The following is a 24710-nucleotide window of genomic DNA, read 5'->3' as shown; positions in this document are numbered from 1 at the left end:
ATCAGAGGAGAATGACCAGACTGGCCAGATTGGACAATAAAAGATAGGAAAATGTTCCCTGTAACATTCATATGATATGGTCAGAATTTGGCGTAGACAACATGAAAGTATAGATCCATCCTACCTTGTATCCGTGGTTCAGACTGGTGGTGGTGTAATGGTGTGAGGGATATTTTCTTGGCACACTTTAGGCCTCTTTAGTACCAACTGAGCATCATTTAAACCAGTGTTTCCCAACCCTGTTCCTGAAGGCACACCAACAGTGCACAATTTGGATGTCTCCCTTATCTGACACATATTTCTGGTCTCGGAGTCTACTGACAAGCTGATGAGTTGACTTGGAAAATATGTAGTGTTGGTGTGCCTTCAGGAAAAGGGAGTATTGTTGCTGACCATGTCCATCCCTTTATGATCAGTGTACTCATCTTCTGATGGCTACATCCAGCAGGGTAACACGTCATGTCACAAAGCTCAAATCATCTCAAACTGGTTTCTTTAATACATGATAATGAGTTCACTATAATCAAATGGCCTCCACAGTCTCCAGATCTCAATCCAATAGAGCAGTTTGGGGATGTGGTGGAACGGGAGATTTACATCATGGATGTGCAGCCGACAAATCTGCAGCAACTGCGTGATTCTGTCAAGTCAATATGGAATAAAATCTCTGACGTATGATTTCAGAACCTTGTTACATCAATGCCATGAAGACTTAAGGCAGTTCTGAAGGCAAAAGGGGGTCCAACCCGGTACTAGCAAGGTGTACCTAATAAAGTGGTCAGTGAGTGTGTGTGTATATATAGATGGATGTTCTTCATTTATTTAATACTCAAGGGGAAATGCAGTCCAAGGGGGAAATGCAGTAGACAAAAACACACCTGAGCCTTCCTGACACAAACAGAATAAGCCGTTTGAACTTCATAATCAACCAAAGAAGGGATTTTATTTTAATTGCTAATTATTGAAAGGCAACATTTGCATAAAAATGCAACAAAAAAAGAAAAGAATAAAGGATGTCATCAAAGCACTGCTGAATGGTCATTTTAGAAGATTTATTCTTCTTCTAGAGTTTTTGTATGTTATTAATGGACCTTTTCCTTATTTACATAGGAATCTCATTGTGAAACGGTGCATGTCAAACACTTTTATGACCATGTGCGATGCTACTGCACCACAGCTTCGACAAGGAAGCCAACTTTTTTTGTTATGAGGGTTATATTACGCACATGCACCATTTTAGCATCACAAAAGTGTATTTTGGTCTCCAATACATGACACAAGCTTATGAGCTGAATCAGGTGTGGACTTTTTTTGGGGCCTCCAGGAACAGGGTTGAGAACCACTGTGCTTCAAAAACACCAGGAATATACTATTTCACTTCAAAACTGCAATACAAACACAACTACAAACAAACACACTCATAATTGAATGGAAAATGATGCAATGCCACAAGAAATCACAGGGTCCTCTGCTTCATCTGTAGATAAAGAGAAGGACGCTCTGTAAATAAATACCCACTGAAGCTGTACAACCTGTTTGCTTAACTGGCTTAATTGTATTGAATGTGCACTTGTATATATATATATATATATATATATATATATATATATATATATATATATATATATATATATAACTGCAGATCATACAATATTAATGAGATAAAAGCCCACTTAAGTACTTAAAAAAAAGTAGACTTTCATGACTGTTTCTTAACACACTTAAGTACACTTTTAAAATGTGCACTTTGTAATAATGTCAAATTAAGTTTTACTTTAAAATACATTTTAAATCATGTTTTAATAATCATGATATTTTGGCATGCTTTAAATAAGTACACTTATTTTGATGTGTTGACTAACATACTAAAGCACATGTGAAGTACTTGATTATAATGTTAACTGTAGTGGGTTTTTTTATATTACATTTAATATTCAAATATGTAATGTATTAAATTGCAACTTCATCCTTACAAATGTGTAACAAATATATTTAACTACATGACATACAAGTTTAAATAGAAATGACATTAAAGTATTATTTAATTTATCATAAAGGCTTGTCAGTACATTCCGCTGACATTTCAAAGACAAGAAGTTATTATGAAATTTCATAAAGATTTAATTAAGTCCTACTTAAGTGGGTAAAAAAAAGGCTATTCTAAATAGTTGCTATTTAAACAATTTAAACTATAATACACATAATAAACATTTAATTGCAATTAACATGCATTTGACTGAAAATATTACATTCAGTTTACACTTAAGTATATTCTTTTTAAGATTATGGCCAAGACTCTTATTATTATTGCAATAATTTATTATTTAAGCATATACGTACCACTTCGTTATAACACACACTGGTGTTTAAAATGGGCATGAGTGGGCCAAAACACATCTCCGTATCAGTACTTCGTCTATCTCAGAGTCCGTGGCACCCTGACATCAAAAACAGAGGCAGAGGAGGTTAAATGATCCATCCCACAATCTGCATAACATTCCACTGCAATTATTTCTGAAATAGAGTGTGTGTGTGTGTGTGTGTGTGTGTGTGTGTGTGTGTGTGTGTGTGTGTGTGTGTGTGTGTGCATTTGAATGGTACTCACACATGCTAGTCTATGAACTGCTTTGGGAGATGTTAAAAGGCTCTGAACCCGTTCCTGAACCTCCTCCCAAAGGTCAGAAGAGCCCAAGAGAGAGCTACAGAAAATAACACAGTATTTAAAAATTTTTTTTTAAATAAGGCATCACTATTACAATTGCTTATACTTAAAGGGATACTTCAGGATTTAGCATTAAGCTTTGTATTAGTGGAAAACCTGTAGTATTTTCGAATTACCGTGCTTTCCACCCTCATATCCCCCTGAGATGAGAGATTTATGTATTTTTTGTCTGGAAAAAATCCTCCGATGACGCAAAAATCGTCATTTTGCATCATCGGAGGATTTTTGGGCCAGAGGCTAAAGACTGGGAGTTGTTGTCAGCCAGTAGTAGGGGCTGTCCCGCATGTTTTCAACCCTCCCATAGAGGGTGGGATCTCACTCACAGAATGTACACACAGTGTCAGGAAGCTAAGCTAACAGGCTCTTGTTCTGTGGAGAAAGCTGAGTAGTAGGAGAAAGCTGAGTAGTAGGGGTTACCATCCTCTTTTTCCCGGACATGTTTGGCCGTCGAGATCGTCCAAAATGTCCGGGATTCGGCTTTTGCTTTCTGCAGTCGTCATTCATTGTTTACATGCACACCTTTTGTTTCAGTCTAACTGAATTCATTCCGATTGGTGAATATGAATGTAGTGTTTACATGAACGCTAAACAAGTGATCGGCTGATGTGCGTTTTAACATTGCTAAGAAAATTCCCGCTCCTCCGTGAGAGATACGAGACCGGTGCGTCTCAGTAATCACGCCACCGGCCTCGCACCGTTCTCCCGCGGCCGTCAGCCTCGTCCTGCTCGCCACAGTAAACATAATGAATGGCTACTGTAGAACGCAAGGCCGAATCTCGGACATTTTGGGCGATCTCGAAATCAGACTCGTCACGGAGACTCACTAGTAGCCTAGCTTTGTTGTTTTCAACTGCGCTCTCTTACCGGTAGGCGTGGCTTGGGAGTGGCCTCGTAGGGCAGCGAAGCAAGTGCATTCTGGGAGTTGTTGTCTTTCATCCACATAAGCCAAAAATACATTTTCTGGCTTTTCTCAGTCTAGAAAGCTCCAAATTCAAAAATAATTTCACATTTCTTCTACATAAATGACCTATTTTAAATACACATCCATCTTTCCAGAGGTGAAGTATCCCTTTAAGAACAGTGAACAAACGCCTCAAACCAATGTATTAACTCTGGCAGGTAAACTGTACTGCTACAGACATGAGCGATACTTCATATTGTGTGATGTGGAAAGTCAGAGCCGGTTCTACAAAAAAAACATCAATCAAATTCATTCATGCAAATCTACCAGGGGAACACACACAAACATACCCATTTTGCCTCTGGCGTTCCATGCTGGAGTAATTTGGGCTGGGAGATCCCTCATATCCCATTAGGGAATGATGACGGCCCACTTCCTCAGCGTAGTCGAGGAGATCATCTGTGTCTGAGGAGTCTTCATCAGCCATCTGAGGAATATATCAGATAATGAAGAAAATGAAGGACAGTGGCAGCTCATGTCTGGCTTTTCATTAAAGAAATACCCTTGTGAAAAAGAAGTGCGCTTAATTATATTGAATGTGCATGTGGAAAGCAGGGCAGGGCTGAGAGCCTTGGGAATGGAGCGAAGCCGGTGGCGAGAGTTAATGAGTATCACCTGTGTGGTCTCGAGTCCCACAGAGGAGCTCCGGAAGGATAAAAGGAGGAGTGACGACAGTGCAAGACAAGAGAGGACCAGGCCTGGACTTTATGTTGTGTTTTATTATATTTATATGTGTCAGTCGTCCGTGAGGACCTGTCGCTTTACTTTAGTTTTGTTGTTTGTTTATTTTTGGATTAAACATTACGTTAAACGTTTGCTGGTTCCCGCCTCCTTCCCTGAACTATGAACATTGTTACAGTGCAATTGTAGTGTACTTTATTTTATTTTTTTAACTGTACTTGCAGATAATTTAATATTAAAGTGCACCTATTATGCTATTTTAAAGTTTCCTAATGTTATTTTAGAGTCTCCTACAACAGGTTTACATGCATCAAAGGTAAAAAAACTGTTTAATTTTCTCATAATACACATTTGCACATCACCACATTTTTCAATGATTCTCCAACAACTCGTCAGATGAATCAGTCTCTCTAAATCCCTCCTTTCTGCGAGCTGCTCTGCTCTGATTGGCCAGGCAGCTCAGTCTGTTGTGATTGGTCTACCGCGTACAACGCGCGTGTCGAAAACAAAAACGGCCATTGCCATAACTGAACGTCAGCTGACCATAAACTAAAGACAGTAATGAACAATGACGTCGATTTTAACATATCAATCCGAGCGCGAGTGCGATGATGAAACACTGGAAGAACTAGTTATTTAACCCGAACCTCCATCGTAAGGACAACTCAAGCAGGACGTTTCTCAGTGATACACTACTCAGTTTGAGATACATTATGAGATGTTGCAACTGTAATTCCTCACCATCAGCATTAACAAGTGCATGTCCATCAACAAACCGATTATTTTACTTTTTTTTTTTCAAGTATTTTTCTAATTTATTGCGGTTGAACATGTGGAAACTGTATCAATAACAGTGCATACATTAGCCAAGCTCTAGCGTGAATGACTGATGTAACATAAACGTTGGTAAAACAAATCTTGCTTCATGCTTAATCTTTCCTCAAAGTAGTGAGAACGACAGACAATCTGCATTAATAGACACAGTTTTAGGAAATAGTAACTGGGTACTGACCCATCTTTCTAGACAAGCGTTTTGCAAATCCTGCATTGAACTCCGAGATTTGAGAAGCAGTCGTCTATCAGTAAAATGAAGTCAAAACAGCAAAAGTGTAGGATTATACTGCTGTGGTATCATGGTAAAGATGAATTTTAACCATGTGATTCTTCACATGCTCATCCTTGGGCAGTGAAAAAAAAACTGGCTTTACATTCACATTGTAGATCACAGCTTCTTCTCCACATGATGCTATCCAGTATCCACAGGAATCAGCTGCCGGTTTGAGGTTCAAGTTTTTCCTGATGTCGGTGCGGGCAATAAGTGGGCGGGCAATATGCTATTCGTCTAGACGTCACAACGAAACGGCTTAGGATTCGTTTGAAAAACGATTAATTTCATTGACTCGGAGTCGACTCTTACTTTTGAAAGACAATAACTTTATACACGGTGCACTTTCAGATTTAAAACTTTGCAGGATGTTTTCATTCACTTAGAGCTGTGTTACACACGACATGAAAGGTCATTTTCAAAAATCCATAATAGGGGCACTTTAATTTTTAACTTCCAGATCAGCATTTTGTGTTTAATAGAGTAACAGACAGTGAATGACAAACAATATTTACAACTAACCCAAGGTCTGGAATAGCCTCTTCTCAGGTCTCCTGAAGAAAAACAAGCAGTACACAGAATAAATATGGTTTACCCATTAACATTCAGTTGGTTAAAGTCAAACATCACAAAACTTAAAGGGGTCATCGGATGACCATTTTCCACAAGTTGGTGTGATTCTTTAGGGTCTTTATGTAAAGTTTGTTACATACTTTGGTTAAAATTCCTCAATGGTTGTGTAAAACAACACCCTTTTTACCTCCTCAAAAACAGCTCAGTTCACAGTGACCCGTTGCGGTGCATGTCTCTTTATATGATAATGAGCAACTGCTTAACCTGCTTGGCTACCTGCCTTGGCAGACAGTATACAAATGGCTGAGGGCGGAAATATGCTAATACGGGACAGTCCGTCAGTGGTCGTGGGCGGAGCCTGAGCAATATAACATCATATTGAAAATCCAAACGGCTTGATTACTGAAAGTGTTTAGGCTTTTTGAGGATAAAAAAAAAGGAGTGAAATCAGTGAATGGATTTTTTTTTTTCATTGTATGGTGGCTGTGTCCACAGACTGCAAAGACACATTTATATGCAAACACCATATAAAAGTGAATTTTGCATCCGATGACCCCTTTGATAAAGAGAGTTGCAAAGCTTATACAAATGAAGTATGAACAAATATGACAAATACATTAATGGTTGGTGTTATAGCATTCATACCTGCTTCTCTTGATGGTTTTAAGTGATGTGGTGAAAGACTTCTTAATCGGGAGTTTCTGTCAGAGACGGGTGAATAATGGGTAGAGGGCCGTCCACCTGATCTCTGAACCTACCGTGGGCAAGTAAGCACAAACACACAGACGTTCAGGAACTGAGGGGCCAGTTCCAGAAACTTAGCCACCATGGTAAGACTGTCTTAAGAACTAGTTTGTCCCCCTGTAGTCAATCATTTTATTTCTTAAAACTAATTTTTGATCACCAAAATGACATATTTAAAAAAAAAGAAATTATTTTTTATTTTTATATAGTACACGCGGTTCAATGAATATGGAAATTAGCCCCGCCTCCACTCACTCACACCTTCCTGCAAAGTTCAGCTTCAACCCTGATCAAAGACAACTGAACAAGCTAATTAAGATCTTAAGATAGGAGCACTGTCAACCCGCCAAATGCGGATAGATATCAGCAGCGGCATGTAGCGTAGTCACTCCTACTAGCCACTTTGGCCGGTGTAGTCTATTAAAAATAGCGTGGAAATCCAGACCCAAATCTGAAAGATTAACTTGTTCATTGTAGCGACCAAAGCCGTTTCAAACAACTGGTGTTCATCCATAGCCATCATGCAATGTTTACTAATGACTTCGACGTCACAGTCCTGTCGTCATCTGTTTAGCTCGCCTCTGGCCCGCCTATATCAGATAACCCGATGTGATTGGTGCAGATTGGCTACAAGGGCATATTTAATGAGCATCATACCTCGACGCCAGAGTGACTGGCTGAGCAAATTAAATTTGTGCTCTCGCGAGAACTCTGGATTTCCAGTGTATATTAAAAAGGCATCTGAAAAAAATTAACTAAGTGCAATGTAGTGTTGTCAAAAATATAGATTTTTCGATACATGTCGATACTGAAATATCTGAAATGCTTCCAATACTCGTTTTTCCACAGAATAGATACAGGATACCAGCTGCGCTCTCTCGCTCTCTCATCTTGACACACAAACCCTCCTCCCCTCACTTACTCGTTTCACTTGCTTTGGATGAATATTGTTGCTGCTACAGCTTGAATTTCGGCGTGGGGTTGCGTGTATTGCACATAATTTTACTCATTCCCTTAGATTTTATTCTCAAACCCAATGTGCACGCACATAAAGCTGCCTCTCAGTACTAAATTGAGCTCTTTTCACTGCTTATTGCACCAAAACAGTCAAATACACACAAAATAATGTCAAAATACCAGTCTTGGCGAGTATTCACGTAAATACAGTCAGTTATAAGTTGAGAAAGAAAGCGCATGTGTAACAGTATAATGGAGCCATGTGTCAGGTCTTAAAGTGACAGCAGCCTAATATATCTGCTGCCAAATTATGAGATAATATTTAAAATATGTACATGGCAGTTTTTACCCCATGGTATCATGTCAAAATTGTGGCCAGTGAAAATGCTGAGTGGCTAGTAACTTTGGAGAACCACTACATCCTGTAATATTATAGTAATGTACCAACTGGGGTTCCCCATAGTATACAGAATTAGTTGAGACATCTGATACCTGATCTCTGTTGCGCTGTTCTCTCTGACTCCATGAAACAGACGGGAGATGTCTTTGGGATGAGGTGATATCCTGTTTCCGTGACTTTTTTGAGGTTTTCCTTATTGCCCTCTAAAGCAAATAAAACATCTTTCAAGTTCTTGCAATCAATATTATAAAGCAATACAGCTAAAATCGTTCTTCCATTTCAAAATCTGTATTTTTACCACAGGAAGACTCAGGAAGCCATTGTTACTGGAGATGTCACTGATTGTCGTCTTAGTGGAGAACTCTAATCTTGGAGAGATACCCTGAGATGAATCAAAGAATATAAAGACAGATTTCCCATTTTAATAATGCACAATAATCCATTATTGGTGTTGGTAAGCAAATAAATTCAATTAGTATGGTAAATAAATAAGCACTTACAGGAAAATTGGGATGGCGTGTCATTAATACCTCTCTCTCTACTCCAGAGAAAGATGGGACCAGCTTTGGCTCTGGGAAAAGAAAACTTCGAGCATCTTCTTCAAAACTGGCCAATATTTCTCCAGCTGTAAAAGAGCAATAAAAAGCAAATAGATATTCAACTGTGGTCAGCAATCTGCAAAATGATTTATTTAGTAATATTTGAGAAATAATATTAGTTGTACCTGGAGGAATCAACTGAATGAGTTCTATTTTCACTGGTTCACCTGGGAAAGAGAAGCACACTTTAATATCCCTTGTGAAAAAGTAGTGTGCTTCATTGAACAGAATGTACACTTGTGTGTACTTGAATTTTAATCTTACAAATATATTTTTAAAAGCTGTACATTCAGATAATATAATATTAATGAAATAAAAGGCCATTTAAAGAGAGTACACTTTCATAACTATGTTTCTATTATGAAACATATAAGCTAATAAACATATAAATAAATAAATGTTTATTATACATTTCTATAATAGAAACATAATAGAGTGTTAATTCCACTTTGAAAGAAGAAGAAATATCAAATGTCATATACACCTAAGACTTGAGGGTGATTAAGTTGTGGGATAATTTTCATTTTTGGGTGAACTATCCCTTTAAGTCCTACTTAAGTGGGTCAAAAGAAGCACTCAAAAGTTCAGCTAATGGAATTTTATATAAATGTAAACTATAATGCACTTTATGACATGCTATTATAAAGTGTCAGAAAACGTTACATTTAGTTCTCACTTAAGCATATTATTTCTGTAATGAGTACTCTTTTTAAAACTATGTTTAAGCGTACTCCTTTTTCACAAGGAAAGGCAGGGGAGGATTAGCAAGATGAAGGAGTAAAGGAGGAGGGAGGAGAGGGAATAAACGCAGCAGCTCACTCACACTGCAGGAATTCTGCTATTGCTGCAGGATCGGTGGAGGAATTCAGGATCTGCAAGAAAAAAGACGAGAGTTTTACAAAACAGTTACATGGCTTTTTAATTTTTTTTTACTTTATTTAAAATGGATAGAAGAATGGTAAATCACACCACCTTTTCAAACCTTATTTTCTCCCGAATCAGTAATGGAAACACTGCAGGAAGACATTCTGACTTCCTGTATTGATTCATAAGACTCACACTGAGGTAAACATCATCTTTGGCTGGTAGATGCACACCTGGACAGGTGATCTAAAATACAAGCATGATAAAAATCTCCATATTTCAATGAAACAGAAAGACACACAACAGTCTGCACTGCATAGCCTATAAACTGTGGCCATTCACTTGCTTTATAGGGATAGTTCACCCAAAAATGAACATTTTGTCAATATTTACTCACCCTCAAGTTGTTCCAAACCTGTATGAGTTTCTGTCTTCAGGTAAACACTAACGAAGATATTTAAAGAATGTTGGTAATCAAACAGTTGATGACCTCCATAGTAGGAAAGAAATACTATGAAAGTCAATGGCTACCGTCTACTGTCTGGTTACCAACATTATTTAAAATATATTATTTTGTGTTCAACAGAAGAAAGAAACTCATACAGGTTTGGAACAACTTGAGGGTGAGTAAATAATGACAGAATTTTTATTTTTGGGTGAACTATCACTTTAAGTGGCGGGACAGCGTTCTCATAGTATGCACAGTTATCTTACTAAGATAATCATCGAAAAATCCTCACCGCCCTCAGGTGAAGTTCAACGATCACTTTAACTGCTTTGTGAGTCATTCTGTGTTTTGCTGTTACCGCTAGCGAACTGTTATTTTCCCGAGATCATTTATGGTCAATCCAGGAGAGCGTCGCGTTTCCATGGCATCATGTGCACTGGGAAATCCAGCCCATTTCCGCGATTCGATTTATTCGAACAGTTCATTTAAAAGAACCGGTTCAGGTTCAAACACAACCCAGTGATTCTTTTACGTCACGACGAAATTCTGTCATGATGCATGCCCTGATTATTATTTTAGTTAAGAGTGTAAATGTAATTTATTGCGTCTCTGTTCAAATTGTTGCCATTTTCATCACACAAAAACATAGTTTTGTTAAACATAAATATAATTCAAATTCACCCAAAACATTCCTAAAATTATTTTTAAATGTCTTTGTCTTAAAGCTTTTTTAAGATGGGGTTTTAAAGATTATATTAACTACGTTTTCTTCGTGACATTTCTGCTATTCGCTCATAAGCGAGGATTTGACTATAACAATGGTTATTCTTCTTCAAGTGTATAATTCATTGTCATTGCATGGTGCATGGTGCATTGCATGGTGCAACAGATGAAGATTCTCCTCAAAGTAACGCTTTGCTTACGAATAGAACTTTTATTTTGAAGCAGATACTAACCGGAAATCAGAAGAGACAGAGTCGTCCCATAGTATGTGACATTAGTAATTGTCAAATAAAATGTAAAATAAACATGTATCCAAATTAGTCAATATTGAATCAAAATCGGAATCAAATCACAAGAATGGAATTGAAATCTTGACATTTTTGTCAAGCAATAATAAAAACTGTATCCTACCAGTCATTGTACAATGTAAACATTGTAACATGTTGTCACTAAACTTCATAAAATTCTATTTAGTTACCAAATGTTTTGACAATAACCCCCCAAAAATCTCACTCCAAGCTAAACTCAAAAGTTGGCAGCCCTGTGTATATATATATATATATATATATATATATATATACACCTTACTCACAGAAAACCTGTCTGGATTTACTTTAAAAAAGAAAAAATATAAATGTACTATACATAACCAGGGATGGGCAGTATTACTATTTTTTATTTTGTAATACTATTTTGTATTTTAAAGCCTTTGGAAAAAATCTAATTTGATTTGTATTTAAATACATTTAAGATGCGTATTTTTGTATTTTCAAAATGTACTGGTACTGATTTCGTGCATCAACTAGTTCAGACACGCCCCCTCCCCCCAACCCCAACATTCATGCATGTGAGCTTAAAGGGATACTCCACTTTAAAATGAAAATTCTGTCATCATATACTCCCCCTCATGTTGTTTCAAACCTGTATGAATTTCTTTCTTCTGCTGAACAGAAAGGAAGATATTTAGAAGAATGTGAGTAACCAGACAGTTTCTGGTCTCATTGACTTCCATAGTATATATTTTTTCCTACTATGGAAGTCAATGGGACCAGAAACTGTGTGGTTACTGACATTCTTCTAAATATCTTCCTTTTTGTTCAGCAGAAGAAAGAAATTCATACAGGTTTGAAACAACATGAGGGTGAGTATATGATGACAGAATTTTCATTTTAAAGTGGAGTATCCCTTTAAAATAGTGCATTATATATTCAATCAGTCTTGATCGGTTGTTGATTTTGATCAACTCTTGTCAAATGTGTTTAAAGCATTACTGCATGTTAGGGCTGGGTGATCTGACACTACATATATCATAGCGATGATATAAAGTGTGAATCGATGGAACTTTTTCTAAATCGTTTACTTAGGCCTATTTGTGGAGTAAGCTCATTTATCCGTGCAGCTTTTAGTGGGCAGGAATTATTGGAACGTGGAAAAAGCAGCGCTGATGAATGATACACCACAAAAATCTTCAGCTTTTAATTGTATTTATAAAAAAAAAAAATATATATATATATGTATGTATATATAAATAAAAACGTTGGGTAAATAGTGTCAAATGAATCTAAATGAATTTTAATTTAAAATTTTTAGATCAACTTATGGAAACAAATAAACTTTACAGTTTTTGCTGTGGTATAAAAACTGATTTTGAGAATTGTGAAACCATGATATATTTTGTTACTGTGAAAAAAAATTAAGATTTTGGTCATATCGTCCATCCATATTCTTTGCTAAATAGCAGAAAAGGTTTCCAGTTTTCCACATTTTTTAATGGTGTTCACCACAAGTAATAGACTACATTGTAACCTGGTCAGAAATAAGTATATAAATGGCTGCTATTTTGCATACGTTTATTTGTAATTGCCAGCAAGAAAGAAAGAAAGAATGACAGAGAGGGCAGAGATGAGGTTAGGAATTAAAAGTCAGTAGGCCTATGTAGTTTCTTCATTCACTTTGACCTGATGGCCAATTTCTCATGTATTTTGTGTATTTTCAAAATACTGTATTTGTACTTAAATACAGTTTTTCACACGGTATTTTGTATTTTAAATACATTTCCATGTATTTATGCCCATCTTACCTTACTCAATCATTTGTCCTCTGACAACCAGGAAATCTGAATTTACTATATATATATATATATATATAGAAAGGAAACAAGCAAGATCCTCTATTACAATTGTGGACAAGCAGAGTTATTATTTGCAATATTTAATTGTTGCACAGCTGTTTCCCTCTGAGCTTCCTTATTAAGCTTTGTTTACTTCACCAGATGGTAAGATAAAATGAGGACAGACAAATTTTGCGTGCGTTTGGTTTATATGGTCATCGTCAAGGGTACCAGAAATACAGCTGAATACCAAGATAAGAAAAAACAAAACTGCAAATAAAACTTGCACTTTAGATTTACAACTTAAAATAAATCTACCCAGCTACATTTTTAGGTACAATAATAAAAGTAAATCAAAGTAACAACAGCATATTAGACTTAGCTGATAACCGAATACACTTTAGTGCGAATTCTCAACTGACTGACCAGCGAGTGCTGGACTGCACATGCTAGTTAGAAACCATCTAGAAAGAGCAAACAATCATTTATGGTCAGAAACATTAAAAATGAGCATGACTAGGAAACAAAAGCTGAAATCAATTCAAAATGTAACAGTATCAGTGACATTTTCATTGTATTAGAGCTAGTGCCTGACAGTTTTGTAAGACACCATTTTTTAGGAATAATGAAAAATGGAAAAACTACTACTTAGTAAACTCTAATAAACATCAGAAATGAAAGGATAAAAACATGAAAGGAGATATGATCGAATTAAAGCAAAAGTGCATCTGATACTTCAGTTCTGAGAGCTCTAGGCTGCCAGAATGACGTCTATATATTGTTTTAAAAGGAAGAAAGAGAGGAGGGAGAGGCTCATTTCCCTTTGGCTCTATTCTCCATACACACTCTCGTCACTGTAGGCGATGTAAAGGAAGAAATCTTCTTCATGATGTTCCTGTGTGCGAGAACATGAAATTATCAGAGGAACAAAATAAAACGACTTCGATATTGACGAGGAAAGAGTGAAATACCTGGTACAACTGGCCCATGGTGGCAGAGGTAGGGGGAATGACATTGTTTACGAAGAAAAAGAGAGCATCCTCGGCTCTCAGGTGGATTCGTTTTCGGATGAGAAAGTAAAACTGGCCCACTACAACAACAACAACAACAAAAAATATAATAATCCATAATATAAAACACTATAGAAAGAAAAACATACTTGACAGTGCCCCTATAATGCTTTATCAGACATTACCTTTCATGTAGTGTGTTATATGGCTGTTTGTGAATGTAAAAGACAAAGTTTTAAAGATTAAAGTGCACGATAAATGGAGTTATTGTCTCCCAAAAGAACGAACCGATTCTGAACTGCCTCAAATGTGCCGTCAATATTTCCAGTCTTACTTTCTGCACGAGCCTCCGTAGGATTTTAACACGTGTGCAATCATACTATGGTCTTCATTGGCTGCCCACGAACGACGTCTACTTTCCCCCGGTTCTCAAACACTATATTTGTAGCTGAGGCTGGAAGGGTTTGGTTCATGTTGTCGACATGTCGAGAAGACGCTGTTTTCTGCGCTGCGAGAGCAGATCCACTTTGCATGCACTTGTTCGTGTCATTGTGTATCAAGCACTGAGGAAGATCCAGAGCTGAAATTCAGTTATGGTAACTGATGCTTCGTTTCCGACAAGCACTGTAAGTGGTCGACCAATCACAACAGACTAGGCCATCTGGCCAATCAGAGAGAAGAGTAGGCTCTTGAAAAGGAGGAGTTTAGAGAGACTGAATCCTTTATCGAGCCGTTTCAGACACTGTGAGAAAAGAGGTGATGCTGCAGTGTATATTTATGAGACAATTACAGTTGTTTTTTTTTACCTTGGATGCATGTAAACCTATTGTAGGAGACTCCATAACAAAATGAGGAACCTTTAAAATAGCATGATGGGGCACTTCAATAAGTACTTTTACTATGCCAACATAGAAAAGCTCAACAAAAATGTATCTTCTTTTCACAGAATTTTCTGAAGCAATCATTGATGTTGTAAATGAACATCCTTTAAAAAAAATTAGACACATAAAACGACTTACCCGTCAGGTCAGAGGGGACCAGGTATTTCTTCTTGTCTAGGTCACCTATCCTGGCTTTAGGAGCTTTTTCCACAATTACCTAATACAGAATCAAATAAACACTTTTTTTAGTGTAGAAATTGTAGAGTTGGTAGAGTTAACTAAGCATTATATGAAACTGAGTGATGATTCACTTTCGATTGATTTTCGCACCGTACATATTTCAAGCCTACCATGGGTGATTTTTGACTTGGTGCAAAGAGGATCTGAGAAAAGCTGTGCTATTTTTGATAATTAGGTTGCAGATGAGGAACAAGATAACGATACAAAACACTTTTGGACCCAAGACTGCTATGTTTCTACTCAGAAAATGATTCATGATTGTTTGTTTTTTCAAATAAAAATGTTCATTCCAGGTCCAGAAATTACTCAGGGTTTGGGGGGGGGGGGGGAATACCACCTGACAGTAACAATAGTAGCAATTCATCTTTTAGCAAACATAACGTAAATGAAATATAAGCAGCCATGACTCTCCTCAGACATCAGTGACCCGTAGCCGCCAGAAAGCATTCACTAACTCAGATGTGAGTCTCGTTGAATGTGTAGCTGCATTTGTTTTGTTTTATAAAAATAGTTTCCTCAAAATTAGTGTTTCAAAAGTTATTTCAAGAGTTTCTAAGATATGCAATCTGAAAAACCTGCACTTGATTCGATGAGTCTAAGTGGTAAAAAAAATAAAAAGGTCACAAATTGGCTGTTCACCCATAGGAAATGAAAGAAACGCAGTGCAATGTGTTGAATAAAATCTATATATCAGCCACAATGTTGAACAAGCACACACAAATATATTCAATGACCACGAACAGCCAATGTGTGAACTTTTTCAAAAAAGCTTAACCATTACAACAAAAAACAGACATTAAATCAAATTCTACCAAAGACACAGGACATTACAGAGCTGTAAAATGTAGACACAGTGTTATATTGCGTAACGTTACAATACTAGAGTTACTTTTATAGTCGATGTTGAGTTTAGAATTATCAGTCATATTTGGGCACTTAAAACAATTGATTCATTTGAACCAGATTCAATATATTTTTTGTTATATGCTACTACAAAACACCACCTTAATTTGGATGTAAGTGATCTAAACAAAAGGAATATAATGAAATCAACATTAAAATTATTTCAAAATGTAATCTTTAGAGGATTGCTTGTTTTGTTGTTTTACTGGCTTGGTTATAAGGTAAACGAAGTCAACCTTCTGAATGTAAACATGTTGACTGTATGGGACATCGAGGCTATTTTAAGATTCACCACTTCAACATGGTCCTGAATGTATTATTTTACCCATAAACAAAATTTAAATAAGTTCATACACACCGCATAACACTTAATTAAGTTCAATCTTTTCATAAAGCCTTGCGGATTAATGTAACGTTAGATGAGACCATAAAAACAAAACGAGCTGAAAGTGAATGAGTGTTGAATTGTTCGCCTTTCAAAGATTTGAAAAAAGTGATTTGATTTGATTTATATAACCGTTCAAATACGCATAGCATAACGTTACCATGGGTAGGCTATTAATTTTAATAATAATAAAGAATTTCAGATGATACATAAACGTGGCCTTCGACAGTTTCGCCCTTCACGTGCTACTGAAGCTAACGCTGTTTTTGTTCGTGCAACTTAACGTTACGCTTAGAAAGAACGAATATACACAAGATGAGTTTGTTTTGTCACGGACGAACCGTTCAAATAATGTAGATCAATCACGCCTTTCGCGTTTTACTGGTTTGTTGTGGTTCCCTATAACGCGAGCTTCTGTTTACACATTTCAAACGATACAAACCGACTTACAGGAACCCTGTCTGGATATTTCTTCCTGATTTTCTCTCCCTCTGATCGCCTCTTCTCAAAAGGATGCTCTTCTTTGTATTGAAACTTCATGGTTGCTAAAGGAAGAGTAAATTTTTCTCAGAAACACACAGAAGTGTCAGAAACGTAACCAACGCTTCTCTCTCATACACAGCTGCTAGTGCTTTGCTTTTCCTTCTGCGCATTAATACGGGCACACTATATTTACATTATTTTTGTCAACTCAAACTCGTATTTTTCTGAAAACCACACATCCTGAAAAAAACTTGTATTTAAAGTATTTGACGCAAGACTTATTGAAGGTGCTCGATTGTTACTAAAATGTTTTCTGACATTTCGTTGTTATTTTTAAGGTAGGGACTACTTTCTCGGTTGTACACACTGTAGAATTGTCAAGCGGTGCTCCGGTCAGTCATATGACTATCTGCCCTCACTTCCGGTATTCAAAGTGACGCAGAGGTGTTTAATAAGAGCAAATATGCAAACGGTCATTTATTCTTGAATGAATAAATAAACAACAAACAATTTCTATTAATCGACCTTAACGTCAGTAGACTGTTCTCTTTGCTTGTAAAAAGTTAACATTTAAAAAAAAATATTTTTTAAGACATACACGGACACAGCATTATTACACTTCAAAAATATATAATCGGCTTTTGTCTTGTCCAAGTAAAAATACTTGAATTCCCTCAAACAATTTTTTCAAGTAAAAAAAAAAAAAATGGCAGTCAAGTATAGTGACAAAAAATTCTTATCATACACTATTTTAATTATCTCTCTCTTTATAAACACACATATCGTGACCAGTGATTTGTGTTTAAAAAAGTAGACAATTAAAAGACCACTAAATATCTTACCATTTTTTCTTATTTTGCCTAGGATAGAGTGAGAGTGACACTGTGTGTGTGTAAACACATACATAAATACATACGCTATTTATATATATTTGTACAAAAAAAAAAAAAAAATTGTAAAGATTTTTTTTTTTTTTTGGGTGCAGCAAAAGGGTAGAAGACATGTGTTGCCTACTTCCAAAATTTTGCAGAGTATACTATTAAAGGTACAGTATGTAAGATTTAAAAAAATTAAATATCCAAAAATCACTTGCACAGTGTGATATATTTCCTGCAGTTGTGTACTTACAATATCCCAAAAGTTCCCAAAGATTTTTAATTTCAGAGGAATTCCAATTTTAAATAATGGCTCGTCCCTGGTCATTGTCCTGTCAATGACGTAATATCCGCGTTATCCCTGGTTTCCGCTCGTACTGCCATAGTAACCATGGCGACAGACGTGGACAACTGCGTTACGTCTAGCGGCACGCTCACGCTGTTGTTGTTTCGGTCAAACATTATGGACCATGGCAAGCAGACTTTGGGACAAAAGGAGAACTAAAACGAGGATCAATATCAGCGTGGCGTTTCCGAAATGCCGAGAGCTCCACGTCCGCGACAAACTTCGACTTGACAGAGATGCGCAAATGTAGAGGTGAGTAAATGTGCATTAAACTAATCAATGTTATATAGCTCAACATGATGAAATGTTAGAATATGATCAGTATGTTATTCTAATGTTGATCGAGCTCACGCTAGTCTCATACAGCCAACAAACTAACGCATAGAATAACATTATAACTTTCAACACACTCAAATGCAGTTTAGTGTGATAGTGTAGACCAAGTGAAACAGCGCTGCGTTACCTCACAAGTTTCATTCGTCTAATAAACTGACCTGTGCGAGTAGTAATTCAGCACTTGCATGTAGTCCGGTAAAATGAAATGTCCTTATTCCTTTATATCCGTGTGACGCTGATATGTGTCTCTCATTAGCAAGCGCGACCTGCTTCATACCAGTCATGTTAAAAAAATCAATGTATTCACTCATCCATCGGCATGACGACAAGTTCCATAATTCCGTTTATGCGTCATCAACCTACGCCTTTGTTATTGTAAGAGGTTAGCGACCCCTAGCTGCGAAACCCCCCCACAAAAAAACATATTGTAGCTTTAATAAGACAGTAAAAGGAAACTGAACCCAGAGTATGAGATAGTGACACGTTTTTATTAGTAACGTGCACAGGTCTATGGACTCCTTGTGTCCCAGGAAGCTGCCTTGAGACTTAACAAGTGTTTGATTGATGAGAACAGAATTGACATTATCTGACAGATGCAGAGAAACCAACAAGGCCTTGAGTAAAAAAAAAAAGGTGTCTGTTGCTCAGTCAGCTCTTCAATACAATGAAGTACAAGTTTTATAAATTCAAGTCTTGTCATTATTACATTTTCAGGAAGGAAAAAAATACATTGTAAAAAGGCGCCCAAGTGGTAGGATTTCATAACCAACCACATACATTCTTATAGAGAAGAATTAGAGCAGAAAGGCTTAAAATCTGTCGTTTAGCTTCTTCAAAGCACATATTCTATTACATCCTCCCTGATAATCATGAAAAATTCATTTACTGCCAAAACTAATGCAGGATGACAATTGACCAGAATAAAATAAAATAAAAATTAAGAATTTGCTGCAGAATAATGGATAATACTTTTCTTCCACATTCTGAATTTGGACAGGTCTACCATACAGAAGTCGTTAAAACCCATGTTTTCCAAGACAGTACCTCAATAATAGCATACACAACTCTACAACAATAACCCCCAACTTGTCTGTGACATCAATAGTTTGTCCAGTGAACTATTAGATGTGCTGAGTGTCTGTGGCTTTTTTTTCTTAGCCAGTCTGTTTAGTAGATCTCCGTTTGCGCCACCTTTAGAAGTGAGGTATGACGTCCCAAACTGGAATTGAAGACGCATGTCGTGAAAAGGTCTGTTTTTATCTTGCTTCAGTATCTAGCCACTCCATATCTTCAAATAATTAAAAAAGAAAAACAGCAGATGTCCTCATACACACATAGCACAAACATAACTGGCACACGATCAGCATAGGTAGAACTGTAAGGCAGAGACTCCATTCTGAAGAAGGGAAGAAAAAAAAAAAAACGTAGGCAAAAAAGCTTCCTGAAACATCCTAAAGTTTGCCTTTTCCATCCCCTTTGAGTTCAGGATTGACTCTCCTCCTGATAGGCCTCATTGTAAGGCCGTTTTTGGAAGGCGATGAGTCAAGAGTCGAGGGAGAATGATCAGGCGGATGTCAGATAGGGAAGCAGTTTGACAAAATGAAACAAAAAAAAGAACGGACTTGAAGAAAGCCCTCGGTCGGATGATCACCAGAGTCGATGCTGGTGGAGATTTCTGCTCAGGACGGACCGTACGTCTGCGGTGAACCTGAAGAGGGAACACATAATGAAGTGGTGCTATGAGATTTCAAGTGAACAGCATAAAAATTGTTCCATGTTTTAGTTACTTTTAAGATCCTTACCTTAGTGCATCCAGCATGGGCAGCAGGTTAAGAAGTGCTGTGTCACTGGGGTCACTAAACCATGACTTTATAGGTATTGCATTATCTATGGGTCAGAATAAAAGAAATGTAGAAAACAATTACACATTCAAACCAAACACGTTCTGGAGGAAAACCACTTTTTCCTCAGTAGACCTTTTATAATAAATGGGTTTTCAAGAAAACTTGGATGTCTATACGGTAGAAAGGTGAAATCATTTCTGAAATTGGTGCTATCTGACTAGAGAAAACAAAGAAAAAAGGCTGTCGTCTTCCCTTTTGCCAAATAGGTAGGAAAACTTAAATTTAACAGGTAGGAAACAGGTAATAACAAGTAGGAAAACACCCATAATGCACTGGGCATGTTGTCGTCCAAGGCCACTCCAAGTCTGCTATTGGATAGGCTTGACCAGTCAAATACCGCTTTGCTTGAGTAGGAAATACTTCTTAGCAAACTTTTAGACACAACAGTGTTGACTTGTATTGTTCCTGGGTGCAAGAATGCAAAGAATAAACGTTTAGCGGGAGCAAGTTATTTTCGGTTTCCAGTGAAGGATCCAGAGTGTTGTAGGCAGAAGCTAAAGGCTGCAAAGAATAGGAAATATGGAGACGACGGGACACTGCGACGGAAAATCTGTGTTTGTAGTCTACATTTTAAACTGAATGACTATGAACACAGTGTTTTAGATGAAACAGACGAGAGGGAAAAAAACGAAAGAAACCGCCATTTCATCCGTTCATTTAGAAAAAGAGGAACGGGGAGCGCACCTTCTGCCAAACCAACCGAAACAAAATGCCATCATGTAGCAGTGTTAATTTTGACAGCAAATTTTGATTTAGTTTTAGTCATAGTCTTTTGACTAAAATGCCATTTAGTTTTAGTCGTATTTTAGTCATCTGAATTGTTTTAGTTTTAGTCTAGTTTTAGTCGACGAAATACAATAAGATTTTAGTCGACTAAATCTACAGTAGATTTAGTCGACTAAAATATAATGGGTTTCAATTTAAATGCATTTATTTAGAATTTCTCAAAAATGTCCAAACCCATATACTCCCGGAGAAAACATTAACCTGCTAATATGAATGATTTTAAAGTTTGAACTTGCGATACAGATACAGATTTAACTACTGTAACTTAAAAAATATCTTAAAATTAAATAAAACCACTTTTCCTAAAGTAGAAGACAGTCTTTTTTTCAATGAATGATATATGAATTCTTTATAACTACTTGCATACATCATTCTTTATTCTTTCAAGCAGACATATTTAAATGAATTAAATATAATTAATCCTTATTAAAGCTATTAACGAGCAGTGAATGCTTTCCTCTTTTTCTTTTGTTGCTTGATCAATATTAAGGACACAGACCGCATTAGGTTTATTACCCACTGTCACTTTAAGACATCGGATCATGTCCAATGACATGCGGATCCAATGCACTGATGCACATAGATACACTCACAACTGTTTAAGACATAACCGACATCATTTACGTGAATACTCTCCAAAACGGACATTTAGACATAATATGTGTGTGTATTTGTCCATTCAGACACGAAAGAAAGCTCAATTCTGTACTCGCGCGCTGTATAGGTGTCTATGTGAATGGCTGCACGCTTCGGGTCGGGTGTGTGCGCACAGAAAACCGTACCGAATAGCTCTTTTTTTGCGTCGTCACTCTTATTCAGATCTTCATGTCTGCTCTACTCATTCTCCCAGACGTTTAACGTTACATGTTTTAACGTTTTATGAGACATGCAGCGCATGCCAACTCGTGTGCCGCTGGGTAGATCACGTTACAGTACAATTGTGCGCATCTACCACAAATGCAGGACATCAGACTGGATCGCTTCCCAAATCGTCACTATCTAACATTTTCGTCTAGTTTTTATTCGTTGACGAAAATGTCAATAGATTTTCGTCATAGTTTTTGTCATTCAAAACTAGTTTTTATTTAGTTATCGTCTCGTTTTCGTCTGTGAAAAAATGTCGTTGACGAAAATAATGACGAAAATTATTCGTCAACGAAATTAACACTGTCATGTAGGCTGTTGCCATAGTATTTTTACAATAATACTGTTTAAAGAGTAGATGAACCCTCTGTCGATCCGACTCTCAGTGGGCGGGGATGCAAAAACGTGGAAGTATAATCTGTAGTTTACACGAAAGCTCTGGAGATTTTGCTGACAAATAAACTGGAATTTCTCAGTCCAGAAATTGTTAATTTATATATACTACCGTCATTGTACCAATACAAAGCGGGTTGAAAATCGGCAAACATACATTTGAAATCTATATCTATACATTTGTGACTAAATGTGTGGTTACATTTATCATTGTTGGTCACATGGATTCGCTGCACTGAACAACAGAAATCTGCTTGGTTTGAAAGTGACTTACATCACTACACTATTGACAATGACAACAGACAATGGACCTTTTTTGTCAGTGAAATTTCTCTCATGTGACAAAAACCCCACATCACAGCAGTAAAATGTGTTTTTTTTCAAGACCAAGCTATTCATTTATTGATCAGTTCTTTCTAAAGTGATGTTTAAATGACTTTTTTTCAATTTAGTCATTTACTTTGCATCCTAAAGTTCAGATGTTCATTATATGTATGTGTATGATCAATTTCAACTTCAAAAGTCAACTTTATAATTTACTTCCATAATGTAATGCATTTCAGAGTAAAATCCATTCGAAAAAAATAGGGGAATTCATCAGGAATTGACTATATAATATGATGTATAAATCCTATATATGATATTAAATCTTGCTTTTGCATTACTGTGATGCTGAACATGCTAAACACGGTGAGGCTGAAATGGCCTTAAGTACACAACCACAGATATCATGCAGTGAGACCAGCTGGGCAACTGCTCACACACAAGTTAATCCTGCAAAGAAGCAGTGCAAACTACAGCGCGTTGTTGAAATCACGTTATAGTCTTACCTGGATGACTGCGATATGCCCCTGGCGAGTTGTCAAGAATGACTACACTTGATAAGTCATCATGTACAACGGACAGGTCTTTAATATAACTACCTGAATCCAGTGTACAGTGCTGCACAAGATAAAGAAACGGAGAGTGTTGTTGAAATATATCCGTGACTAATGTCTGCCTTTTCCATATTTCTCATAAGAAAGGTTTAAGAACAATGAAATGTAAAGAGTTTCAGTGGTTACCTGTCTGTAGTATCTTCTTTTTAGGATTCCCTTGTTGTTATCCAGCTTATCAGCTACTGCAGAGCCATAGATCTCCATACTAGCAGTGAACACTACTAACTCATACCACTGACTGACCACCTCTAAGAAGAAGTCGACATGCGGCCTTTTATGTACAAAGAATCTGACTGGGTGTTTGTCTATTACCACCTGAAAAAAATGACAGTTTACATGAGAAAATGAAAGAGACATTTGGGTGAAAATAACAGCGATTCATGATTAATCGAGAAGCATTTTAATAATATTAATAATCAGGGCTGTACAGTGCAACATACAAAAAATTGTTCTGCACGATGAAAACTTACCACGGTGAAACACGTGTAAGATAGACCTGTTTGTTTGTATGATGTGAGAGTTTGTTTCCCACTCATACGCGCTGCCGCTTTCATAGTGATGAAACGAGAGCCATTTCATGCATATCACGTTATATAAATACATTTGCGCAACGAAGTAGCCACTGCTTAAAGTTTACTCACAGGTGTGATTGGCAAAGAACAAAAAAGCAGGAAAATATACGGCGCACCTCGTACTGTTTCGACTTTATTCTCGAAATGTTAGATTTTCTTTCTTTCTTTTCGTTGCGGTTCAGGGCTTCCGTAGGCTATTCTGATCATGCTATGACATTTTCTCGTTGTGCAGCTGGCTCGTCTAGAGGCAATATTTTCTAACCATGTCGGGGGAGTTTTATGCGTATGCGTTTTAGAATAATGTCACTTGCCAGGTCAATCCAAGGGCTAGACTACAGAATTTATTATACTTGTTAAAACGAAAATAGGAACTCCACTATGTCTCTCTTAACATTTATTTTGTCCCGTTGTCGGCTTCAGCTAAGAAAATAAATAGTTCGCCCCACACGTCTAAAATTCTTATCACACTTAAAGGAGAACTCCGGTCAATTTTAACATTGAGCAAATTTTTTTTGTAAATTTGGAGTGCTGTCAATACAGAGAACAACGACAAAAATCGGTGTTGCCTACACCGTGTTATCCTCTTTTTAAAATTTGCACCCTATTGACTTCAATGGGGCCAGTTTTAAACCTGCTTTTAGCTTCTTAACATCCTTGATGTGCCATTACAAGTGCCCAGCCATTGTGAGGGATTTCTTTCAGAGTGAACGCGGTGAATCTGACTGCAGTAGATGTGAAAGATATTAATACAAATTATGTTAATTCAGCCAGCGCACATACCTGTATTTTCTTCCTGTTTTCGGTCGAAGTCCACAGTAGTCGATTGTCGAGTTCACGCGCGTGATCATAGATACTAAACCTATGCGCGTTTATTTTAAAAAATAAAAGCGGATTTGCATGATTTACG

The 24710-nt window shown here is 36.9% G+C and overlaps 3 protein-coding genes across 6 annotated transcripts in view; all 3 read right to left on the bottom strand.

Moving 5' to 3' along the window:
* Positions 1 to 1230: 1230 nt before the first annotated feature.
* On the bottom strand, positions 1231 to 10629 carry spata6l (spermatogenesis associated 6-like). 3 transcript variants are annotated; one of them, XM_082161329.1, is made up of 13 exons: positions 10347 to 10629; positions 9715 to 9852; positions 9566 to 9614; positions 8868 to 8909; positions 8644 to 8768; positions 8442 to 8525; positions 8236 to 8346; positions 6688 to 6796; positions 5992 to 6023; positions 3974 to 4110; positions 2606 to 2699; positions 2341 to 2438; positions 1231 to 1477 (listed from the first exon to the last, which is right to left on the bottom strand). In XM_082161329.1, exons 1-12 carry the CDS (start codon positions 10392 to 10394, stop codon positions 2367 to 2369), a joined length of 1041 nt encoding a protein of 346 aa, XP_082017455.1. In that variant the 5' UTR covers positions 10395 to 10629; the 3' UTR covers positions 1231 to 1477; positions 2341 to 2366. The 3 variants fall into 3 exon arrangements, with proteins under 3 accessions (XP_082017455.1, XP_082017456.1, XP_082017457.1); XM_082161330.1 differs by having other exon boundaries at positions 10321 to 10347; XM_082161331.1 differs by lacking the exon at positions 10347 to 10629 and adding an exon at positions 10004 to 10295.
* Positions 10630 to 13077: 2448 nt separating this feature from the next.
* gabarapb (GABA(A) receptor-associated protein b) lies at positions 13078 to 16965 on the bottom strand. The gene is made up of 4 exons (XM_082161342.1): positions 16757 to 16965; positions 14917 to 14995; positions 13859 to 13977; positions 13078 to 13782 (listed from the first exon to the last, which is right to left on the bottom strand). The coding sequence occupies exons 1-4, from the start codon at positions 16844 to 16846 to the stop codon at positions 13717 to 13719; spliced, it is 354 nt and encodes a 117-aa protein (XP_082017468.1). The 5' UTR covers positions 16847 to 16965; the 3' UTR covers positions 13078 to 13716.
* Positions 16966 to 18813: 1848 nt separating this feature from the next.
* ctdnep1b (CTD nuclear envelope phosphatase 1b) overlaps positions 18814 to 24710 on the bottom strand; it is a 13001-nt gene continuing 7104 nt past the window's right edge. The window contains exons 4-7 of one of the 2 annotated variants that reach the window (XM_082161338.1): positions 23358 to 23546; positions 23124 to 23235; positions 20149 to 20233; positions 18814 to 20054 (exon numbers count right to left, since the gene is read on the bottom strand). In XM_082161338.1, coding sequence (XP_082017464.1) covers positions 19994 to 20054; positions 20149 to 20233; positions 23124 to 23235; positions 23358 to 23546 — 447 coding nt within the window. In that variant the 3' untranslated portion in view covers positions 18814 to 19993. The remainder of the gene's footprint in view (positions 20055 to 20148; positions 20234 to 23123; positions 23236 to 23357; positions 23547 to 24710) is intronic. The other variant, XM_082161339.1, reaches the window with a different exon arrangement.

Source organism: Leuciscus leuciscus (genome assembly GCF_965113295.1).
Source record: "Leuciscus leuciscus genome assembly, chromosome: 2".
NCBI lineage: Eukaryota > Metazoa > Chordata > Actinopteri > Cypriniformes > Leuciscidae > Leuciscus > Leuciscus leuciscus.
This window is presented reverse-complemented; position numbering and strand designations above follow the sequence as displayed.